The 13,906-nt window shown below is 37.1% G+C and overlaps 1 protein-coding gene and 1 non-coding gene across 2 annotated transcripts; both read right to left on the bottom strand.

Annotated features, from left to right (window-relative positions):
* Positions 1-10,597: 10,597 nt before the first annotated feature.
* On the bottom strand, positions 10,598-11,734 carry LOC133052105 (KAT8 regulatory NSL complex subunit 2-like; the record flags this gene model as incomplete). Its single annotated transcript, XM_061136883.1, has 1 exon — positions 10,598-11,734. A coding segment is annotated over one exon (576 nt), but the record flags the coding sequence as incomplete, so codon positions are not given.
* Positions 11,735-13,412: 1,678 nt separating this feature from the next.
* LOC133053325 (small nucleolar RNA SNORA2/SNORA34 family) lies at positions 13,413-13,544 on the bottom strand. The gene has a single exon (XR_009692242.1). It is a non-coding gene; the product is annotated as a small nucleolar RNA SNORA2/SNORA34 family (small nucleolar RNA).
* Positions 13,545-13,906: the final 362 nt, after the last annotated feature.

The raw sequence follows: 13,906 nt of genomic DNA, 5'->3' as shown, positions 1-13,906 counted from the left end.
CAAATAAATGTTAAAATTAATGCCCTTTTGGTAGCAGCTTAAAATTGGTAAGTGTTAAATACAGAGGAGCCTCACTTTACAAAACATGTGTGTTGGTAAAAAGCTTTGTATAGATACAATTTTGGAAAATCCAGTCACATCTTAAGGTCACTGAGGAAGCAGGCTATTTAAAGGAACTCTGCACTCAGTGAACTTTTACTTGCAACATGAATGACCTCCTCCTTGTGTATCTATTGTGCAACTTTGGTTCTTTTAAGGCATGGGTCCCCCACATTTTTATTTTACCTCAATAATTTTATAGGAGAACATTGAAAGAATGTAACTTCCAGTTTTGATGATTTGCTGATTGATCCACAAGCCAACACACATGAGAACGCTTTAACAGACCCATGCACAGCCTGAAGGCACAGCCTTTTCATTGACACCATCAACAGCAGAGTTTGACAGGCAGCTTTCTTTTTAGGGTTTCGACTACTTAGGTAAATTTCTTAAGAGCTCAAGTCACTTTTGACTGCTTCCAAAAATCTGTTCCCTTAATATCTGACCTTGAATTTTTGCTGAAGAAAATTCTTTACTGAGAGCTTTTCAATGACCATAGCAATCTTTTTCTTGAGGAAAAAGAATCTAGATAGGAATGCAACATACTTTTTGAAATACACACATGGGCACATATACATGTGCAAACATGTGCCCATACATCTGTAGCCCAAACTTCAGCACTTTCTCTGGATAGAGAAGTGTCATAGCAGGGTCTCTAAGAAATGGGGGGTTGGGATAATTTAATTTTCATTTGTTAATGTCCTCAACAGATATTTGTTAAATACCTGCTAAAAGCCAGGTACTGTAGTTAGGTGACGTTTCCTGCCTTTTGTAGGGAGAAGGATGGAGTATAGGTAATAGAGTTCTAAGCTGGGAGAAGGAATAAAAGGGAGACATGTTAGCTTTATGTTCCTTCCCACCATGTTAGATCAGTGGCTGAGGCTGCTTTATCAGTACCACAGCTTACGGAATGTTGAGGTTGAAAAGAACTTTTCAAATTCACATCCAAAAGCTTCCATTGTACAGAGGAGAAAACTGGAGCACAGAACAGAGAAATGACTTGGTCAGTGTCACATGGTGAGAAAGTAATAGGGCCAGAGCAAAAATTCATAATAACAGTATCCATCTCATAGGGCTATTGAGAGGATTCAATGAGTTAACATTTAGAAAGTGCTTAGGATAGGGCTTGGCACTTAGCACAGTATTAATATCTATTAAATAATAATTATAACAGCAGCAATAATTGATTTGCTGCAACTCAAGTGAATCTAATCTTACTTTATCCTTTCTGATGCCTTCAGAGCCTTACAGTGGCCTTCTGAGCTCACCTCATTATTTATTTATTTATTTATTTTTGGTTGTGCTGGGTCTTTGTTGCTGTGAGGGCTTTTCTCTAGTCGCAGAATTAGGGGTTACTCTCTAGTTGTGGTGCGTGGGCTTCTCATTGCAGCAGCTTCTCTTGTTGCAGAGCACAGGCTCTAGGCTCATGGACTTAAGTAGTTGCAGCATGTGGGCTCAGTAGTTGCAGTTCCCGGGCTCAAGGGCACAGGTTTAGTCGTTGTGGCACATGGGCTTTATTGCTCTGCAGCATGTGGGATCTTCCCAGATCAGTGATCGAACCCATGTCTCCTGCATTGGCAGGTGGATTCTTTACCACTGAGCGACCAGGGAAGCCCTGAGCTCACCTCATTTTGGCAAAGTCAAACTGGTCTTATGGGAGAGCATAGGTAAATGGTTGGGGCTTCCCCTGGTGGCTCAGTGGTAAAGAATCCGCCTGCAAAGCAGCAGACCCAGGTTCAATCCCTGGGTTAGGAAGATCCCCTGGAGAAGGGAATGGTAACCCACTCCAGTATTCTTGCCTGTGCAGTCCCTTGGACAGAGGAGCCTGGTGGACTGTGGTCCACAGAGTTGCGAGGAGTTGGACATGACTTAGTGACTAAACAACAACAGAATAAATGGTATTAGAATTAGAATCCAGATATTTCAATGACCACAGGTTAGGGAACCACATCCACATACTCTGGATTATGCAGCTCATTCTTGATTTCACCTTCTTTTAAGTTGTAAGCACATTTGCCCTTTTCAAACCACTTGTGATGTTTAATCAGCTCTCTTCAAGTGATGCTCAGTGCAACAAATGCCTCACAGTACTTACTTTATTTGACCTCAGGGCAGCATTTGATTGTTTGGATTATCCCCCTACTGGCTTAAAGAATGATTTCTATGATTCTGCTTTCTTTCCCTTTTCCTCCCATCCCTCTCCTCCTATCACTCTGGACAGCCCTAGCCTCTCTCTTCCCTGCTGTCTCTCTCTCCCTCCTCTTCTCCTTCTGCCCCTTCCCCTTTCTCCCTACCACATAGAAAATTTCAAATGTACATAGAAACAGAATAGTATCATTGCTGTCTCTGCCAACTCAGTATACAGTTAGGTTTATTTGCTTTTGATTTTTATGGGTTGTTTTTTAAATTTTAGTTTTCTCTTACATTTATATAAAAAATTTTTCTATAGTTCCAAAATCAAATCTATGAAGCAAGGCACATTTCCATCCTTGTCTCAGGCACCTTGGTCCTCTTTTCTCTCTAGAGATAACCATTTAACTTTTCATTTTTGGTTCATCCTTATATTTAAAAAAATACATTATGCATTATTCAGGTTTTACCCTCATCTTTACACCTGTGTTTACATCTATGTCCCTTCCTCCTCACACACATATACTGCAATCAAGTCATATGGAATTATTTGAAGTTGCTCTCTACGTGTGTGTGTGTGTGTATGCCTCTCTATATATATGCCCCTAAGTATATGTGTGTGTGTGTGTGTATATACATATATATATGCCTCTCCTGCCTAATTTCTTGCCTTTAACCCCATTTTATACCTGTGTTTATATTTTCTTCCTTGTCCCCAGCCTCTTGCCCATACTATGTTTCAACCATATTGAATTATTTGACAGGCTTCAATATACTGTGCTTCCTATTGCCTGTGAGCCTTCTTAAATGCTGTTCTTCCATGCAAAATCCTGATTGGAAAGAATTCAAGGGAGAATGAGAGAAAAGTTTGTCTGAAACAGACATTGTCAGATGTTGCTAGTGGGATGAATATAGGATGACCTACTACATTTCAGAAGTACACTATTCATCAGTTTCACCCCCCATATGTCAAAAACTATATACGTACATATATGTGTGTGTGTGTGTGTGTGTGTGTGTGTGTGTGTGTGTGTATGCATCCCTCCATTGTTTATTATAGTAGAAGAGCCCAGGTGCTCTGCCATTGTAGACTATCTAAATAAACTATGGAACATCTGTGAGATAGAGGAGGATGCATCTGAAAAATAATTAGGACAATCTCTATGCACTGATGTTGGAAGATCTCTAGGATATGTTGCTAAGTGTATAAAACCATGTATACAGAACAGTACATGTGTAAGAAAAAGTGAGGAAGTTGAGACTATGCATTCATAAAATGCTTTCTTTTTATGAAGAAACACTGGAAGGATAAGAAAGAAAATAATACATGTAACTGCCTATTGGGAGTCAGACAAGGTATAAGAAAAGTGTAGATGGGGTAGGAAGAGTTAGTAAAATAAACTTACAAAAGAAAGAAGAGGCATTAGTATTGAGAGGAGTTGGACAGAATATTGGCAACTTGTGATAATTTTGCTGAAAAGCAGATAGAAAATTGTTTTTACAAATGGAAGCTAAAATTCTCATTGTTTTCATCAAATTCAAATTTTAATTTCTTTCATAATGCTTGGTATTTTATTTTTCTTAATATATTTTTCATAATTGTATAATAGAAAGAAAAATGTAGTTTTAAAAAACTATTTTAATGTTTTAACACCAAAAGCATTTTTGTATTGGGGTATAGCTGGTTAACAATGTTGTGATAGTTTCAGGTGAACAGTGAAGGGACTCAGCCCTACATACACACATATCCATTCTCCCCAAAACCCCCTCCCATCCAGGCTGGCACATAACATTGAGCAGAGTTCCATGTTTTATACAGTAGGTTTTTGTTGGTTATCCATTTTAAACATAGCAGGTGTGTATATGACCTTCCCACAGTCCTTAACTATCCCTTCCCCCCAGCAACCATGAGTTTGTTTAAGTCTGTGAGTCTCTTTTTGTTTTGTAAGTAAGTTCACTTGTATTATTTGTAGTTTTTTTTTTTAACAAGTCCTTCTTAAATGCCCCAGATACCCTCCGCTTTACCCCACTACATTGTGCAGACTTCACTTTCTGTGTGTGCCCTTGTATGAAAAAGTTAGGAAATACTGTCTTACCCACTGATACTCTAGTGAGACTATTTATATATGGGGAAGATAACTCACTGCAGATTCTTTGTAAGGTCAGGAGAAGCACAAGAGGTCATTTTCATAAAGGTCTCTGGACTTCTTAGAAAGAACTATAGAGGGGACTGTGGAGGCCAAATTTAGGTCCCAGAAGTATTTGACCCTCAAGGCAAATAGGGGAGATAAGGACACACAACCTTTAGAAAAATGTGCCCCCTAGAAAGATGGGGAACTTGCCACGACAACTTGGGGGTTGTGAGAAGACTCAAAGGTAGGTCTTGAGATTTTATACAAGACTTAAATAAAAATAGGTTACAGTTCAGCATTTTCCCCCTGATGGTATCATTGTTTTTTTTCAGCCAAATTGGTAGTTTTTCCTAATCCTGGTTAGGGAAGTCCTAGCCTAATGAGATCTGATTCCATTCTCTTATGAATAAGGGACTGGGTGTGGGGAAAGAAAAGCAGACCTCTGGGTTGAGATCTAGGAGAAATGAAGTAAATATCCTAATTTATGTTTTAAACATTAAGACATAAATCATTAAACTCTGGTCAATGAAAGAAATTAATACCATCAAGCAATATATAGGGCTCAGTCCTCTCGTTTGTAAGATGAGTGGATGGTACGATATATTACAAGAGTAAATTTCATGTTCAGAAGAGTGTTTGCAAATAGAGGTGGCCAATAGTCCTTGTGCCTACCCCAACCTCTGGCACAGTGAGGGCAAGGTATCTTATTTGTTTTGTTTACTGATTTAGTCCATGCATTAGAGTAGTCTGGGCACAGAGTAGGTACTCCATAAACTTGTTCACTAAAAGAATTTGTTAAAGGAAGGAGGAAATTAAGATTTTATACTTGAAAGACTCATTATAATTCCTGATCAGAATTAATTCTTTTTAAAAAATTATTTTAATGTAGTATATCTAGCTCAATTTTTCATATATTTAAAAAAATGTTATATTTTTTGAATTATGAAAGTATGATAACACATTTACAGGAAACTTGGAAAATACACAGCAAGGTTACATACAGTTCCACTATATATTACAATTATTTTTTTAAGTCAATAAATTAAGATTTTTGGTTGGAGTTTCAATATCAAACATTCAAAAATTAATAGAATGAATATACAGAGAAGTAGAGAGATAATAGTAGACCTGAAAAGCACTGTAAACTGATTCAATATAAATAAGATTTATACAATCTTCACACAACAGTAGGATACAAATTCTATTCGAGTTCCCATAGACTATAAACTAGGAGACACTGGAACATATCCAAGGACATAAAACAAGTTGCAAAAATTTCATGGTCTAAAGGTACTGAAATCTTAGAGTCTGTTCTCTTATCACTGTGGAATTATGTTAGAAATCAATATCAAAAGATATTTGAAAATAACCCACATATTTTCAAGTGCAATGTGACATTTACCAAGAAAGATCTTCAATTTTGCCATCAAAAGCCTTGATAAAGTTAAGTGTGAAAAAAACACAGAGGGTGATTGCAGAGAAGAAAGCATTTAAATGAGAAATTATTATGAAAATGAGATTAATTTTGAAGATACTTTAAACAAGAGCTCATGTATTTGGAAATTAAATATCTACTTTTAAATGGTGGGTGTATCTAAGAAGCCATTACAAGGAAGATTAGGGAACATTTGTAATAGAATAAAAATTAAAAGAGAATTTACCAGAATTTGTTGCTTGCAGCTGAAGCTGCTCAACAGCATCAGATTCTTGATAGTCATCATTGATGAGAAACTTCATTCAAAATGTAAAATCATTGTTTATAATTCAAAATGTACAATAATTGAAACTATACAAAGAATTCAACTGTTCTTTTATTTCATTCACAAGTGTAATAATGAGTTTTGGTAATGAAGTGTATTCTTGTATCCAGTTGAGTATTTTCACATCAACTTATTCAGTAATATAGAATATATATGCATTCTTAGATCAGTCAACATGGGGCTAGCTTGGATACCATTAAAAGGTCATGTCAGCCACAAATGGACAGTAATGTCCAACATGTGTGGACATAGATTGGGGCCAATGCTTGGAGAAGTGCCAGCCAGTAGCCGCTGTCTGGACACTGCTCTGCTCCCAGCCCTCAACTCTGAGTGCAGGAATGGGGATGGTAATTCATGTCATCACATGCTGGTTTGCATTCCTGTCCTGTACCTGTTGGGACATGAAGTTGTAAGAAAATCTGCTTGGGCTATGATGAAGATTAGGCCTGACTGTGACCCTTACTACAGGTATAATATCCCAGCTATGGATTCTGTCTACAAAACAGAGTGTCTGCTGGAACTTATTACCATATAAACATTCTAGAGCAGCACTGTCCAATAGAAATACAACATGAGCTAGATAGATAAATTTAAATGATCTAGTCACATCAACAAAGTACAAAGAAACAAGGGAAATTAATTTTAATATTATCTTTTATTTAAAGCAATATATTTGAAATGTATTACTACATATTTAATACATAATTATTCATAAAACACTTGACATTCCTTTTCATTTTAAGTGTTTGAAATCTGGTATACATGTTACACTTAAAGCACACCTCAATTCAGATGCTGAAATTTCAGTGGGTAAAGTGAAATGTTATCCTATCAAAATAATGAAAATTTAACATAAAAATATTTTACACTGCTTCAATTTTTACATTTAATTAAAATGAAAGCAGTGAAATAAAACAAAAATTTCAGTTTTTCAGTTGCATTGTATCTTAAGTCCTCAATAGCCACATGTAGCCCGTGGCTACCATAGTGGACTGCACAAATCTAGAACATTTCCATCATGTTGGACAGTGCAGCTCTACTGGTATGGTACCTACCACCAAAAATCAGGTATAAATATCATCTGGAAGAGATACATAATGAAATATTTTTTGGCTATTAACACAGTCATTTAAAAAGTGAATTAAGAATGCTCTTCTCAAAAATACATTTCCTAGACTAAAGTTTCCAGGCCTTTACATGCTGACTTTTATCTTTCACAAGTCACTTTTGGAAAATCTCCAAAATTATAAGCTATCTGAAAGATCCAAACTGTAGTAGTTGAGTTGTGCCACAAGAGGACCTGCAAAGACAAGTTGAGCTCAAATTTCAGCTGTGCTTATCTTATTAAACTGAACTGTAATTAGGAAAACATCTCACTGTCAACAATAATATTTTCACATCTGCCTTTATTAAAATCTGAAAAGGTAATCCATTTTGATCTTATTTAAAAATAGCACATGATATAAGCACTCTAAGTAGTACTTGAGGTCACCGAAAGGACCATTTCAGTAGGCATGAGGAGACAGTGTATGGTGGTTAAGAACACAGGATGTGAAGATGTACAGGTTAGGGTCAAGTCCTGCTTTGATCCCACACCAGCTTTAGAATACAGGCAAGTCTCTTTATCCTAAACTAGAGCTAATTATAGTACCTAGATCCTGGAATTTTTTGAGGATTAAACAAGATAACACATATAAAGTGCTTATTACAGCATACATATTAAGTACCCCCAAATGCTTGTTTTTATTACAGTTATTACTTTTAACTAAGCCTTAATCCTCTCAGGATGTATAGAACATTTCTTTGGTAAAGGAGGAACATTGCTTTAAGCCTGCCATACTTTGTAATGTTAGTTCTGTGTAGGTAGTGACTGGAAGATTTTCATGCAGTAGTATATCAAGACAGGAAATGACTATGTTATTATATGTATTAAGGGGTTCAGCCCTGCCTGGCTTCAGCCTACACTTGCTCTTCCCAGACTTAGATTGGAATCAAGTTCCTTGACTCCTTCCAAGTACCTGTTTCTGTCCTAGGACCAACTTCCCTGGCTACTAATTTTACAGTTCATGCTCTCATTTCCATCAGAGCCACTCCTTTTTGAAGTTTGGTGCTTGATGCCATTTTCCTGCTTAACCCTTGACTTTCTCCCCTTATCCTGCTTCAGATAACACATTTTCCAGTTTGATCTGCCATCTTCCTGTTGAATCTTATTTCATTCAGCAATGCTCTGTCTCCTCATCTATGAGTAAGAATTTGCAGTGAGTGACCAAAAGAGCTCTGATTACAGAATGTCATTAAGTCACTTACAAATGTATTTGTTTTTTGAATAATAGTATATGCCTTCAGAATGAGTCATGTATGTACTTTGGATTTGCAATATTCTGCTAAAAATTTAATTTAATGTAAATATATACATCTTTATAATGTCAAAACAGTTACTACCAAACATTTAATAAACTTTTAAAAATCATATGCTGCTTATTATCTCTAGAGTAACGTCTTATATTTGTAATTGGATAGTGCAGGCGTGCTAAGTCACTTCAGTTGTGTCTGACTCTTTGCCACCCTATGGGCTGCAGCCCACCAGCTTCTCTGTCCTTGGGATTCTTCAGGCAAGAATAGTGGAGTGGGTTGTCATGCCCTCCTCCAGGAGATCTTCCTGACTCAGGGATCGTGCCTGAGGCTCCTGAGGCTCCTGCACTGCAGGTGGATTCTTTACCAATGAGCCACCAGGGAAGCCCAGTCGATTCAGTCATGTCTAACTCTTTGAGACCCTATGAACTGTAACCCACCAGGCTCTTCTGTCCATGGGATTCTCCAGGAGTGGGTTGCCACTTCCTTCTCCAGAGGATCTTCCCAACCCAGGGACTGAACCTGAGTCTCCTTATTGCAGGTATTATTCTCTTGTAGTTTGAGTAACTTCCCCCATGGCTGCAAAGCTATTACTTGAAGGGCTAAGGCTGGACTCCCAAGTTTTATGACTTCAAGTCTTGTACTTATTCCCTTAAACCAGAATGCTTCCATCACCTGCTGTCCCCTATGCCAAAAAAAATTGATGTGGGTAAGCTGGATAACTCCTAATGTCTCCTTAAAGTTTTGAGACTCTAGGTCTAGATGTCAGGTACTAGGTCTTGTTTCCTGGAAAGCAGTGGTGAAAATCAAATTGTTCCTGGTTTTGATTTTTATGTAAATGGAATCATTCTACCTATATATATTCTTCTGAGCTTATCTTTATTTCCAATAATATCATGTTTTGAGATTATTCGTGTTTATGCCTATGACTAGTTTATTCATTTTTGTAAGTGCAAAGTATTCTACGGTGTGAAAAATACCACAATATTGTCATCTATTTAACTGTAGGTGGACATTACAAAAAATGCCACTGAAAGCACTTTTGTATATGTCTTTTATTACCTATGTCCAAGAATTTCTCTTAGGTGTATTAACACTGATACTCTGTAGGTCCACACTAATATTGGGTACAGGCTGATATCCATTCTGACTGGTTAATGTCTGACTCACTGGTTGTTAAATAGCTTGTTACCTCCAAATATGGGCTTTCCTGGTGGCTCAGTGATAAAGAACCTGTCTGCCAATGCAGGAGACACGGGTTCGATCCCTGTGTCAGGAAGATCACCTGAAGGAAGGCAGAACAACCCACTCCAGTATTCTTGCCTGGGAAATCCCATGGACAGAGGAATGTGGCAGAATATAGTCCATGGGGTCACAAAGAGTCAGAAATGGCTTAGTGACTAAACAAAAACAACCACCTCCAAATATACCTAGAAGTAGAATTGTTGGCTCATAGAGGATGTGCATATTTAACTAGGTAACAACAAATTGTTTTCTAAGGTGATTGTAGCAATTTTTACTACTATTGGGAGTGTATGAGAATTCCATTGGTTCAACCTAATCATCTCATCATCAGTAAATACTTTAGTTTTGGTCATTCTGATAGAGGAGAAATGGTATGTCATTGTGATTTTAATTTGTGTTGCCCTGGTTACTAATGTGGTTATCTTCTACTGGTCATTCTCTTTTCCTTTCTGTGAAATGTCTATGTATGTCTTTTGTCAGTTTTTCTATTATTTTTTTTCTCATAGACTTATGTAAGGTTCTTGTATTTCTGGATGCTAATCCTTTGTTAGTTACATATATTGGGAATATCTTCTCCCACTTTGTGAATCATTTTATCAGTCACTTTATGGTATTTTTTGCTTTTGGCCAGATATTTTAAATTTTGAAATTGTCAAATTTATCAATCTTTTCTATTATAGTTTGATCTTTTTATTTTTATTCATTTTATTTTTATTGCAGTATAGTTGTTTTACATTACTGTGTCAGTTTCTGCTGTATAGGAAAGTTAATCAGCCATACGCATACATACCCCCCTCTTTTTTGGATTTTTTCCTATTATTTAGGTCATCACAGAGCACTGACTAGAGTTTCCTGTGCTATATAGTAGGTTCTCATTAATTATCTATTTTTTTTATGTACAATAATTTTTATTGTATCTTACATAAGATAGCCACTACAGAAATTTACATAGGTTAGAAGCACGATGGATGGTTTAGCAAGGCCCAGTCCTGTGGGCTATTTTCTCAGAGGCTATGGGTCAGAATTCACTGAGGAGAGGAGCTTCAGAGTACCCAATAAGGATGAGAGGCGAGGAAAGGCTAAAATACAGGCTGCTAGACAGAGATAACCAACCACTGGGTCCCTCAACATCCCAAGACTTGGGAAACAGCATTACAAAAACCTCTCTTCCCTTAGGCACAGTCTCCAAGACTCTCAATCCCAGCAGCTCTGATGGGAACCACCTACCTCTCCCCCTTGCATGGAGTGGGAAGACATCCACAGCTTGTACACACAATTGGTCCCTGCCCTCAACATTTGTTTGACTGGAGCACTCGATAACCCAAAAGAAAAACAAGGTAGTCTGGGTTGTCATTTATAGTGAGAGATGGGTCAGAAATACTTGTTGAAAGAATGGGAAATACAAATCCTCCAAAGTCAACTGGTTCCCAGAACAAGCCATCAACTAACAGAAGAGGGTTCTGGCTTCCCATTTGCAGTAGCCACTCCACTCTGAGGCAATGGTGCAAGGGCTTTCTCAGAATTTCGAGGTCCCTGTGATCTGCACCCATCTCCAGCCATCTGCATCTGGCCCAAAATATCCACTGGGCCTTCAGCAATTTCTTTGACTGGATGATCTTCAAGGGTTAGTAAAGGATCAAAAAGCAAGGGTGAAGGAGGGCACTGCATACCGTCACCCACAACATCCAAATCATCACTGAACTCCAGAGGTAAACCCTCAGTGGGTTGAAGCTCGGCAGCACTCAAGTACAGATCCATGGGGCCGGCTTCCAGATCGTCTGGCACAGACAGTACCTGCTTGGGCTTATACATCTGAGGAGGCAACTGGAAATGCAGTGGGCAGCAAGGATCCTCAGAAAGGCTTACAGGAACTGGTTTGTTGCAGGGTACCTCTTCAGATCCCTGGCAGCATTTGAAGAGAACCTGATTCGTGTCCTGACAAATATAACTAGAGACTGGGTCCTTCACTTTCAGTCCAGGGCTGTCTCCATTAGACCAGAGTAAAGAGTTAACAGGTTACCAATAGCAGTTGCATCTTTCTCTGGGATAAGGACTTAAGGAAGGGTAAGTGACTTAGGCAACCATGGAGTGGAAAGGAAAAGAGCATAAAAGAGAAAAAAATACTTCCCTTCTCTTTTCAAATACATTTTACGGTCAACTTTGCATTTTTAAAATATTAAAATTCTAATAAACTGAGTATAGTGCAGTAAGAAAAATCTAGAATACTCTTTAATATCCATAAGTTGGGGTTTTTGCCTTATAAAGTAATTCAAGGCCATTGAAGAAAACATGAAAGTACAAGGCAGAGGGAAAAAGGGCATTCATAACCCCACCATCCAAAAATAGTCACACTTCTGTTATATTCCCTCCCAGTATTAGTTCCATGTAGTTAAAACCATACTCTACTGAATTCCATATTCTATTTGTGTCACTATCATTTTCTTGTCATTCATAAACTTTAAATATGTTTAATTCCTGAACATATTCCATATTACATTTTATCAACATTTTCCTAATTTCCATCCCTGAAAATTTTAAGGCTGTCTCTAGTTGGAAGAATTTTATGTAAAAATATTGATATGTATTTGATTATCTTCTTAAATCCCCAGAGATGTCAAAGAACATGAACATTAAAAAAGAAAAAAAAAAAGAATATGAATATTGTCAAACTGCTTTGTAAAAAGCCTGTGTCATTTTACAGTCTCACTGGCAGTGTTTAGAAGGGCCCATTTCACTATTCCCTCACAAACTTTTGAAACTTACTATTTCATACATAGATAAGTATCAAATTTCTAGATTAGGGGACTCCCTGGTGGTCCAGTGGTTAGGACCTAGCACTTTCACTGCCAGGACCTGGGTTCAATCCTTAGTCAGGGAACTAAGATCTCACAGGCTGTGGCAGTGCAGCCAAAAAGAAAAACAAAATGCAGAGATTAAAAAAAACTTCCTTGTTTTCTTACTTCACTTATTTATAGTGAAGATTAATACTTTTCAACTATCAGCCACTTCTTTTAATCTGTCCGTAGATAGCCTTTGCCCAATTATGTTTTCAGTATTTATCTTTAGTTTTTAATTATGCTGTATAAAAATTTTATATACTGATATCAAGGACATAATCCTTTATCAAACACTTGTTACAATAATTAATAAACTTGTAAAGTATTTAATAAACAGAATAGAAAAAAAATCAGTTTTCCTTTCCAAAAAGAAAGTTTTCCTTCCCTTCTTACTCAAGTAAGTACATTTTACTTTCCAAATATTTGTATATTTTGCCAGGCAAATGAAACCCAGCAAGATTTATGCCTTTCATATAATGAAGATTATATTTTAAAAGTGCATTAACTATGAAAGTGACTTTTCTCAATCAATGTTCATAATGTAGATGCACTTTCACAATCTAATACACAACTCAAAAAATTTTATAACCCAATTATAAATGTAAGGTGTCCCATTTGAATGAAAACTAAAATATACAACCATGGCCCTGACCACACAAAAGGATAATATTCAAAGACAGCTCACAGTTCAGAACCATCCCACTGTTTCTGGATACACAACAATTTTCTCTTATTATAGTAACTGGACTTAACATTACTATAATTTTAATGAAAAAGTTAAACCAGGGATCTCTAAATTTTGGAATCCCAGTATTAATCAACTACAAATAAGTATTAGCCCCTATCACCAGTGACTGAGATGTTTCTAATGAATTGACCATTACATTTCGAAGATCTGAAATGGCCAACAGACCATAGAAAGAGACTTCTTTAGGCTCCTGTTTGAAACCAACAGCTTCAGCAAACTGCTGGCCTTGATTCAGGGCCATAATTATCTATTTTAACATAGTCTTGTATATATGTTAATCCCAATCTCCCAGTGCACTCTCCTGCCCCCCTTGGTATCCATATGCTTGTTCTCTACGACTGTGTCTGTATTTCTACTTTGCAAATAAGGTCATCTATACCATTTTTCTAGATTCCATATATATGTGCTAATGTATGATATTTGTTTTTCTGACTTACTTCACAGGCAGTATGACAGTCTCTAGGTCCATCCATGTCTCTGCAAATGACACAACTTCATTTCTTTTATGGTTGAGTAATATTCTGTTTTATGTATGTACCACATCTTCTTTAGCCATTCCTCTGCTGATGGACATTTAAATTGCTTACATGTCCTGGCTGTTGT

Source organism: Dama dama, chromosome X, assembly GCF_033118175.1.
Source record: "Dama dama isolate Ldn47 chromosome X, ASM3311817v1, whole genome shotgun sequence".
Taxonomy (NCBI): domain Eukaryota; kingdom Metazoa; phylum Chordata; class Mammalia; order Artiodactyla; family Cervidae; genus Dama; species Dama dama.
The sequence above is the reverse complement of the archived record's forward strand: the minus strand, read 5'-3'. Positions and strand labels throughout refer to the sequence as shown.